Source organism: Cervus canadensis, chromosome 15, assembly GCF_019320065.1.
Source record: "Cervus canadensis isolate Bull #8, Minnesota chromosome 15, ASM1932006v1, whole genome shotgun sequence".
NCBI classification, from domain to species: Eukaryota; Metazoa; Chordata; class Mammalia; order Artiodactyla; family Cervidae; genus Cervus; species Cervus canadensis.
In genome coordinates this window covers 37,064,409-37,074,860 of record NC_057400.1, presented here as the reverse complement: position 1 = coordinate 37,074,860, position 10,452 = coordinate 37,064,409, and the positions used below count along the sequence as shown (strand labels likewise).

General features: G+C 36.0%; 1 protein-coding gene across 5 annotated transcripts in view; it reads right to left on the bottom strand.

Moving 5' to 3' along the window:
- Positions 1-1,845: 1,845 nt before the first annotated feature.
- Positions 1,846-10,452, bottom strand: part of GPD2 (glycerol-3-phosphate dehydrogenase 2) — a 226,390-nt gene continuing 217,783 nt past the window's right edge. For 4 of the 5 annotated variants that reach the window (XM_043488118.1, XM_043488117.1, XM_043488116.1 and 1 more), the window contains 4 exons: positions 8,486-8,598; positions 8,320-8,398; positions 8,032-8,130; positions 1,846-5,179 (listed from right to left, as the gene is read on the bottom strand). In XM_043488118.1, the coding sequence (XP_043344053.1) occupies positions 5,054-5,179; positions 8,032-8,130; positions 8,320-8,398; positions 8,486-8,598 (417 nt within the window). In that variant the 3' untranslated portion in view covers positions 1,846-5,053. The remainder of the gene's footprint in view (positions 5,180-8,031; positions 8,131-8,319; positions 8,399-8,485; positions 8,599-10,452) is intronic. The other variant, XM_043488119.1, reaches the window with a different exon arrangement.

The window sequence follows — 10,452 nt, the reverse complement described above, 5'->3', positions numbered from 1 at the left end:
TTAAAGAAATCTCACACACAATAAAAGTTAGAGCCAGTTTTATAGTATGAGGTTGGATAAAGAAATCCTATGAGCATGAAAAAGCAGCCTCCAATTCAAGATTCTCCTTTACCTGTTTTTTCAATAGGCACTAGGGCCAAAAGAACAAAACAAAACAACTTCTACATTTCCCAACTCCTTGAAACGCCACACTGTAGGAATTCCAGCAAGCAGCCACTGAAGGAGTGAACCCTGGCTCTACAGGAGCTCCTGAGGATGAGAGAAGTCCCGCTGAGGAACCAACACAGGGGGCTCGGCAGACTCAGAGTGGGTGGAACCGGCGACACCACGTGCCACGTTCTACTACCCAAGTGAGACTCAATCCTCCCGTCTCTTCCGCTGAAACATGAACTATTATCTGTGATTACAGGATACACACCTAAATCTACATGGATTCAAGCAACCCCCGTGTGAATACCTGGAATGACAGGGAACGGATGGGAGGGTTTGTTAAGCAATGCAATTTGATGCCGCAGGCGGAGGATGAAGACAGCCTCAATCATTTTGCAAAAGTGGTATTCTGTTTAGGTCAAATAAACCTTACTGTTCTGGATCAAGTATCTAACAACGTGCAAAGGTATTTATTGATTTTTGCCAAGGGTCCACAGGACCTGCAGAACTATCTGTGGTGTCATTGTGGCTGGCGTATCTCTTCTTCTGTGCATGTGTTTCACACTCAGGGTAGCTAATTATAGGCCTAAAATACAAGGTACAGGCATAGAAGGCCCATTGACTCCAACCCTTGATACAGAACTTCTCTAGTTGTAAAGGTGCCATAACAATTGAAAATTTCTGTTGTCTGCTTCCTTCCTAAGTCAAATGTAGGTGAAATCTGCCATGAGAGATAATGTGGTATTGACCAAGATTGCAAAGTATTGATGTGAGTATCTATTTCTCTTCCTTGGATTACCCAAAATTTTACACATTTTGAAAACCAGGAGCAATGTATTTTGACAAATTTTATGTTGACAAATTTTAAACTGCTATGAACTGTGATGAGCTAAATCAATAAACAGTGTTTTGAGCTGTTAGATATTTTTTCCAGGCCTTGAACAAACAGTTCACTGTTCCAAGTCTGTCTGGGGACTAGTGCTCTGTGTTATTCTATATGATTTCAAAGAACCTCAGAAGCACACACAGGCCTTTGAGCACGCAAAACCAAGAGGCAGTGCTTCTAAACCACAAATGGAGACAATGCTCCATATACATGTGTAAATTAAAACCTATAAAATAACATAGGCATTATAAAATTTGTGTTAAAACTGATAACAGCTTTACTGATTTACTGACAATGAAAATATATAGCATTTTTTCTGTCAGAGCATTTATCAACACTTGGCAACCCTACACTAACTTGACATGTAAGATGATCAAAATGGATTATGTAATCTTTCCCATTCATTTCTATTGATTTTGGTTATGATAAAATTCATCAGTGTGCCTGGGAATGCTCAGGCTAAAAGGCTCTGGTTGACAAAAGGAAAAAAAAAAAAGGAAAAAAAGAATTCAACAGAGTTGTAATAGGATGCATGTAATTTTAGAATAGGATTGCACAAATACAGAAGTCGTGCCCTAAAGGCTCCAACAACAAATTAATACAAATAAATCTGGCAGTCTCATAAAATTACATCAGTCTATGCAGGGATTCACTTTTGAGATAAAATTACAAAATTGCAAGCAAAAAATATTAATGTGTGAATGCAATTAAAAATACAGTTTGTGAAAATATTTCCAAACTTTTTTTTAAACTACAAGTCATCAAAGTTATTTCTCTAACTGCAAGGTACATCAACATGCCAGTAAACGGACCATTTTAATCAGCTTTATTGATTCATGCTTTCAGTTCTTATTCAGTTAAAAACAAGGCACATTAAATACATCCTCTTACTGCTCTATAAATGCATGCAGCTCATTCTGTATATCAAAAGTAATAAATAATGGCGATAAAACACCAAGACAGTTATAAAAATGACAACCCAGCCTCAAACATAGTATTTAACAGTCCAATCTAGAACAATAACCAAACATAAAACATAAAAATGCCATATATGAAAACATGCAGTGTGTATATCGACTCCAGAACTGGGCATATACTTGATATTCTTTCAAAGCACAGTAGGGCTTTTTTACTCCCTACAAAGGGTTGACATAATGCAAAACAGTGCAAGTTATTAGTGTCACTGACTTCAATATTATTACATTCATATGCCAAAAATCTTTACAAATACATAAAAAAGGGAAATAAGATCAAAGATTATTCTTACAGTATGTTCAGTAAAAGAATGAAATTTTGTTGTTGTACAAAAGAGCAAACTACATACTTTGAAAAAGACAATACAAAGCTAGAAACTAAAGCAGAATAGGGAGTATGCATTTAGTAGTGGAAATCCTAAAGTTAAACTGATTGAAAGCAAGAATATTGCAAACAGCATGACGGCAATGAGGCAGACAACCCTGGCTTAACAAATAATCTGGCATTATCCCTATTGTTATGACTGTGAGAAGGGCTACTGAAGGGAACATGCAGCTCTCCACCACAGATGGGGGTTCCTTCACCTGAATCCCATTAAAGGCTCTTTAAACAAATCACTTGATGACAAAAGACAGTTTCCACATACCCCACACCCAGCCCAACAAAATCAGCTAATACCATATTTATACAAAAAATTTAAAAAATTCTTTTGCGCTTGGAATAGATTTTGAATCACACTTACACCCCACCCCCCATTTCTTCTCTCCTTTTCTGAAATCAGGTAAAGAAGCTGTACAGGTTTAATTAAGAACTTTATACAAAATGCGTGGGTGCTTTATTCACAGTAAAGACTTGGAACCAGCTCATTTCCAAGACGAGACTCTGGGATTGGTGAAGGAGCGTATGTTTTAGAATTAGCAGATTTTAAGCAAAGGCAGATATGCTCAAAGGAAGAAAAGTGTGCTTTTCTTTGTCCTTAAAGGAACTTCACTCAAAGCAAAGCGTGCACAAACAAGGCCTCTTTTCAAATACAGTCCTGCCCAGGCCACTCAGGTTATATGCCCAGTCCCTACTGTAATGGATTCAGGGGGGATACAAGCCATCGTTATCTTGATTTAACTAGAAATGGAGAGAAAGAGAGAGAGCACAAATGTATAATACTGTGGTACATCATCTCTGATGTTTTAAAGGACAGCTCTTCTATTAAGGGTCGCTGGGCTCTAAACAGTGAAATTACTGTCTTGATAGGAAAACAAAATTACAAAACCACATGCATCTATTATTTTAAAAAAGAAAAAGGAAAAGAAACCAGTGCAAAAAAAAAAATCACACCTTAAAAGAAAAAGTTCACAGTGATACTTGGGAGCCTCACTTGCTCAGTTTTAGGTTTTCCTTAAGGAAGTGGCAAGTCTAAACTTCATTTTAAAAGCAAAATGAGTTACCGTGCTACCTTATCTGTTTCTGAGGTGAGGGTGGGGGCTTAGGTGAGTTAACCTCCAGTGTGTATATTATCACAGACAGGCTCATGCCCAACTCAAATGAGACATAAAGATACTCTACAATGTTGACATATATAGAAATAACAGCACAAAAGTGTTTTATGTACCAGTTTGAAAAATTAAGTCTGCACAATGAAAACCTGACATTAAAAAAGGGTCACATTTCCTATTTTATACACAATGTGATCTTAAAAATCAAAAGAAGCAGGTATTTAACTTCACAAGAGGAAGCATGAAGAAGACATATTCAGACGACTGGCTAAAATGCCACCAAAGTATTACAAAAGCATGCCAAATTGGCCCTTTAAATTCAGTATATTATGTATTTGCTAAATTCTGGGCAGACTGATCTTTTTGTTTCGTCTTTCTGTGACTGTGTATGTGTGTGATGGTGGACATGTGTGAGTGTGTGTCAAGGATGGTTTTCTTTTTTTCTTTTTGGTTGAGAACGTTTCCATTTAGTACAGAAGGAGAAAGGCTTTAAGCAATTAAAATGACCATGAACATTGTAATTGTGTGCCTTTTTACAAATAATTATAATTAAAGTTAACTAATAGGCTATTTCTATTCTCTTTTACTATCTGTTTACAAATATTCCCTCCAACTGATATAATAACCTGAGCAAAATAGGCCATGTTCGATGGTATCACATGCTCCAACATCTAGGATTTGAGAATTGAAAACTGTGCTATATATGTGGATATATGAACATAGGTTTTTAATCCTTAAATTTATTACAACTGTAAAGATTTGAGAAATCTAGTCCCATCCCACTGTATCCAACTTGCCACTTAAATGCTGGTTTTAAAATAAGAAAAGCAGGGATCTTCCTGGCAACTGTAATAGTCAAAGAAAAACCAGCAGTGACTGGGGGGAAAAATGAACTGCTGAGATGAAACTATCACTGTAACTCCCAGCAAATGTCAATGCTATCCTTATATCTCATACCTGTGATTCTGGAAGCTTTCAGAGCTTCTCTTTGAGACTTGCTCTTATAACCAGATCTAAACTTTTTTTCCCTCTCCAGTTTACCAGTCATGCTCTAGATATAAAGTCTGGATAAAGAAGGCAGACAAGCTGGAGGAAGAAGAGGGCTGAGAGGTCTCCAGAAATGCTATTAATAGGTCCCACTCAATTTAAGAACAAATATTATCAACAAGCTTAATATCCAGAGCTTTGTGCATCTCACAAAATGCTTCTAGCTTCTGGTTTCAATTTTTGTCAAAATATTCTGCCTCTCAAATTGACTTAGAATAAATGAATAAACAAAAAGGGAGTCTGTCCAGTCTAACAGAGCACAAAATAAGAGCGGAACAGTAAATCAGTGTGCACTGAAAATGAGAACAGGTGACAAAATACACTTTTAAGAAGCTAGACTGAATGGCAAATACCAATAAAGGGTCTACATCGACATCTAAAGCTTTGGAATGTTTCCCAGTGTTAAAACAAGGCAGCTATCCGTGTCTACTGTTTTGGAGTGGTGTCAGTCCCCTCTGGTTTGTTACATGATGATGTTTGTCGGCTGTGGATTCACTGCTCAGACTCACAATCCTCCACAACTTCGGTCCACAGGGATGGGAACTCTTCTATCGAGGTTTTCTTCAGCAGTTTTCATGAGTATAGCGAGCCGGCTTCCAGACACCCTTCCTTTTTGAATAGCACTCATCAGCTTAAAGAGAAAATAGGTAACAGATTCAAAAGGCCGACCAGCTTACTCCTGGTCTTCACAGCATTTTAATGGTAACCCTTGCAGCAGGTGAGGATAATTAAATGCCCCCATCAAAAACCATAGCAGGTACTACAGTTCACAGAAGAAACTACAATTTTCAAACATTTCGAAAAGCGGAAAAGGGGCAGGTATTTTGCCAGGGCTGCAAAAACGAACACCTATCTAGCAAATCAGTCTGCCTTTAAAATGCAGATTGAATAAATCACATTTTGCCCCTTAATGAGCTCAGCGCATATACATTTTTTTGAGCAACTCAAATATTGAATCTTTAATTCCATTTAAAAATCTTAAAAAGGAATCTCAGGGATTGAACAAAGACAAACTATGACATATTTAACTACTCTTTTTTAGTGTTATTGTACTTGACAACTTCAAGTCCCCCAAATCCAAATTCCTTAAAGACTTTTTAAAATCATTTACATTTAAGTCCTTGAAAATGGACCCAGAGATCTACCTTAAGAAGTAAAAGCACTCCACAGCCCAGATTTTAGCTAATTCATTTTTATCCAGTGGATAAAATCAGAATTAGTCTTGAAATTACATGCAGTCAGCGGGCAAAGGCCTTTAATCTGGAAGGCACTGTGCAATTATAAGCGTGGGGATTTTTTTTTTCCTTTTCAAGTTGATGTGGTTTTAACTATTTGCTTTTCTTGATCTCACTTCTTCAATATTTTTTATCTATTTTTTAAAGAACTGATTTAATCATTCATCAGGAGTATGTATATATAGACATGTAAATCCTCAAAATATTTGCAGGGTTATAGTTTCTAGCCTAAAGAGATACATTTCTTAAAAATGACTCTGAATAAGGGTCAGAGGCATCTGCCAAGGGGCTGGATCAGAATTTCATGACCTTATTAAAAGCTGTTTCACAAGCTATTGTTTATTAGAGATGAACTCCTACATGCAGAAGTGTCATTAGAGTCCAAACCTAAAAAATAAAGTCATGTAATGATGCAGAATCTACAGAGATCTTCCATGAGGATTATTTAAAAATATCTATATTCAAAACTGTCTAATGGGATACACACGGGCTCTTAATCTTCAGAAAAGGAAACTATTTTAATATAAATGAAACAAAATCCTGAAAAGATACTCTCCACCTATGAACGGTATAACCAAGAATGCTGACATCTAAAGACAGCGAGGTCTTGTTTACTGTTTTGTCTGATTCAATGAATACCTTCAAAGTTTATCAGCACTAACAGAACTGAGAGAGCTGGAGTGTTTTTTTCCTTTATCCATAAAGGTTGTGTGATGTATCAACTTTTAAAAAATCAAAGTTTTCTTCAAACATTACATATATCTTAAAACCATATTACAAGAAAAAATAATATTTGGGTGTGAATATATTTCATAGGAAATATAATCAGCATTTTTTAAGTTGAAAATTATACTATGTATGCACTTAGTAAAGCATGAATAGTCTCTTTCATTTAGAATTGGACAAGAAATAATTATTAAAAAGACTACAAGAAAACTTGCAGGTGGTTTAAATTATTTTCTATGTGTTTAGCTCTACTGCACTCAAGAAAATTACTTAACACCCAAAATCCATATCCATAACATTAGACTCTTATTGTTTCTAAGACCTCAGGTCTTTGAACCCTAAATGCTGTTGTTTATTTACAACCTGTATGAAATGAAGCATTAAATATTTGAAGAAAAGTTTTCTAAAATCCTGAGACAGACAAAAAAATTTCTCAAGGAAAACTAAACAAAAAATGTATGAAATGGTTTCTAATTTTCAAGCATACATTTTAAACTCAATTTCAAATGTCCACCTAGTTAAACAGTAAGCTAAAGAAGTAACATTCTTTTTTGTAATGCTGGACACAACCCGTGAAAATTTTCTGCATTTAGATTCAACAATGCTCTTATCTGCTGCTCATCTCCAGAGAGACAATTACCATTTCCTTTGCCTTGATCTTGTTTGTTTAACTTGACACAGTGAAGAAAGGGCTGACATTGACCAAAATCCCCAGCATTAATTTATTTCATGTTCAGCATTCATCATTGCCATGGTGCAAGCAAGACCTGGCATTCATTTGAAATACCTGCCCAAGAAGCACTACAGAAAAAACCTGGCCTGTCTGGAAACCAATACATTCTTCATAAGAGCAGAGTTCTATGGACAGTTACAAATAATGTATGAGGTTGTTGAGTTTCCTTCTTTTAAGGAACTTTTAAGGATTCATGTGTAGCATCCATTTTGAAGTAACAAAATTTACTTTCTTTCCAGTTATTATTAAACAACTGAACCTTGAATAAGGGGAAAATTAGAAATAAAGATGCTTGGATTACATGGTCTTGACTCTAGAATGTAGCTTTCCTTTCTCTTGCTTTTCAGGTTTGTTATAATGTAAGAATATAACCATTGCATTTTGGGTTCTCTAGTGAATATGATTCTCGAATGAACACAACTTTGATTTCTTTAAACTTCCTCTATTAAAAATAAACTTTGTACATTAGAAATAAAGAAGTGTCCAGCAGTGGTCTCCCTCAGCATACTTCTTTATAAAGCACATTTCTGATTTATCCCTTTAAGCCATCATTAACCTAGATTTAATCTAAATTGCCCAATACAACATAATGTATCTTATAAAAAGCTAAAGAACACACACCATGCAAAGTCATATCCTTTAAGAGGTATCAACCTTCGCTGGCTTCAAGCTTTCTTCTTTTTCAGAATGAGGTGACAACTATATCGACTCTGAAATCCATTTCTGAGTATCTATTGATGACCAATAGATAAAAAGAAAACACACTTGTTTTCTTTCACCACAACTCACCTGCAAAAATTCATTGAGTTCAACCTGTCCATTTTTATTCAAATCTACTTCATTCAGAATTTCATGTAGCGTATTTTCATCCATTTGGACATTGATACTCTAAATAAAAGGAAAGCACAAAATAATGAAGTTTTGTTAAAAATTATGTATATCTTTTTATTAACATTACTAGCCTTTCAAAAACTCAGAGAGAAATATTACTTATAGATAGCACTAGATGAGAAAAAAATTATCTGGGATAATCTTTACATTCCTCTGCTATCAAAGATACTGAACCATAAAAAATACCTCTAATACACGCTGAACATCAACAATGGTAATAAAGCCTTTCTGGTCTGCATCAAATTTATGAAATCTCTTCTTGTACCTGGAACACAATGTTAAATAATGGAAAAATATACTTAGGTAAGTGAAGACAAAAAGAGAGAGAGAGATAGAAACTTATTAGAAGTACCTGTCAATGTCTGAAGGCAGCAGGCTAATTTCAGAGCGATCTGTTAACTGTTCTGATCGAGATTTATAGCCCATTTCATAATACAGAAACTTCCGGGCTGTTTCAAGTTCTTCCTAAAACACAGACACACACAAAGTTTAAAGATTTATGGAAAGAATTATTGATTTTTTCCTCCTTTTTTTCCACGTGGTTTTCTAAAGAGAAAGTGCATCCTCATTTTTCTGGCAAGGACAATTTTTTATTTCCTCTAGTTTTAGTGAAGTATAACTTTATTCAATAAAATTCACCAACTTTAGGTACACAGTCTAATGTATACACTGCCACAATCAAGATAAAGAGCATTTTTATCCCCAAAAAAGCTTCCTCATTCCTATTCCAATTAATTCCTTCCCTTGACCTCTACCCCTAGGCAACCACTGATCTGATTTTGTCACCAGAGTTTTGTCTTTTCTAGAGTTTCATTTTAAAGGGTCCATATAGTATGTACTCTTCAGTGTTTTGACTACTTTCATATAGCATAACAATTCTGAGAGTCATTCATGTTGTTGCATGCTTTAATATTGTTTGTTTTTATTGCTGAATATTTCTCCACAGTATTGACTAGCAAAATCTACAGGACCAAATCTTTGTGGTTTGGTGACCAAAGAGCAATTAAAAAGTAAATAACTATTGTAATGCAGCATGCTGTATCAAGACAGACATCACGGGTTAACCAATTCTAACATTTTGTCACTAGGATGCTGTTTCAGTTCAGTTCAGTCACTCAGTCGTGTCCAACTCTTTGCGACCCCATGAACCGCAGCATGCCAGGCCTCACTGTCCATCACCAACTCCCTAGTTGGATGGAAATGACAGAGCTTTGAGAAAAAACAAAACACGCTAGTCTATTGAATAGTTACTTTTCTTGTTTTCAGTGATCCCAGCCTCAACCGATACTACCTATTGTTGTGAACACTGCAATTCTACCAATTTGTTTGGAATTAGTGAAACTTTCTGACAGTAATTTTTTTTAAGTCAAAAGATTTTTTTCCTGTATCACAGCACAACAAATAGTGAGTTTGCAAAAAAGTTTGTTCTGGTTTTTCCTAAGATGTTATGGTAAAACCTAAACAAGCTTTTTGACCAACCCAATAGAGCTTTCCTTCTTAAGAATTTTCTTTAAATCTAGAACTACTCTCCTGCATAACACATGATTTTAAATCCCTTCACCATGCTGGATAATTCCTCCCAAACCACAGCTAGCCTGTTATGTAATAAAATGGTCAGAACACAACACAATACTCCAACAGAGATCTGGCAAGTACCTAGAAAGAAGTAACTATCAGCATCATTAGTCTAGATATATGATTTCTTTAGGAAACTTAAGATTGTAACTGCACTTGGGGGCAGCCATGATCCACTGTCACCTGCTATGCATTTACAGTTAACAAAAAATATATTTCTTTTTTGCATATGCTACTGTTGCTGCTGCTGCTAAGTCACTTCAGTCGTGTCCGACTCTGTGCGACCCCACAGACGGCAGCCCACCAGGCTCCCCCGTCCCTGGGATTCTCCAGGCAAGAATATTGGAGTGGGTTACCATTTCTTTCTCCAACGCATGAAAGTGAAAAGTGAAAGTGAAGTCGCTCAGTCGTGTCTGACTCTTAACGACCTCATGGACTGCAGCCTACCAGACTCCTCCATCCATGGGATTTTCCAGGCAAGAGTACTGGAGTGGGGTGCTATTGCCTTCTCCGATGCTACTGTTAAGTCTTGTCAAATCTATTATGAATGGATGGCTTTGTTTTTCTACCTAATACAATGTCTGCCATTTGTCTCTATTAAATTATTCCTAATGTAATTGCAATTTCACCCATTGCTTCAATCTATCATCAAGCATTCACTCTTCCTCCAGTTTCTTATGAGTACACCAAAGATGATCATTTGCCTAGTTACAAATCCACCATTTTTAAAAGACATCACAGGGG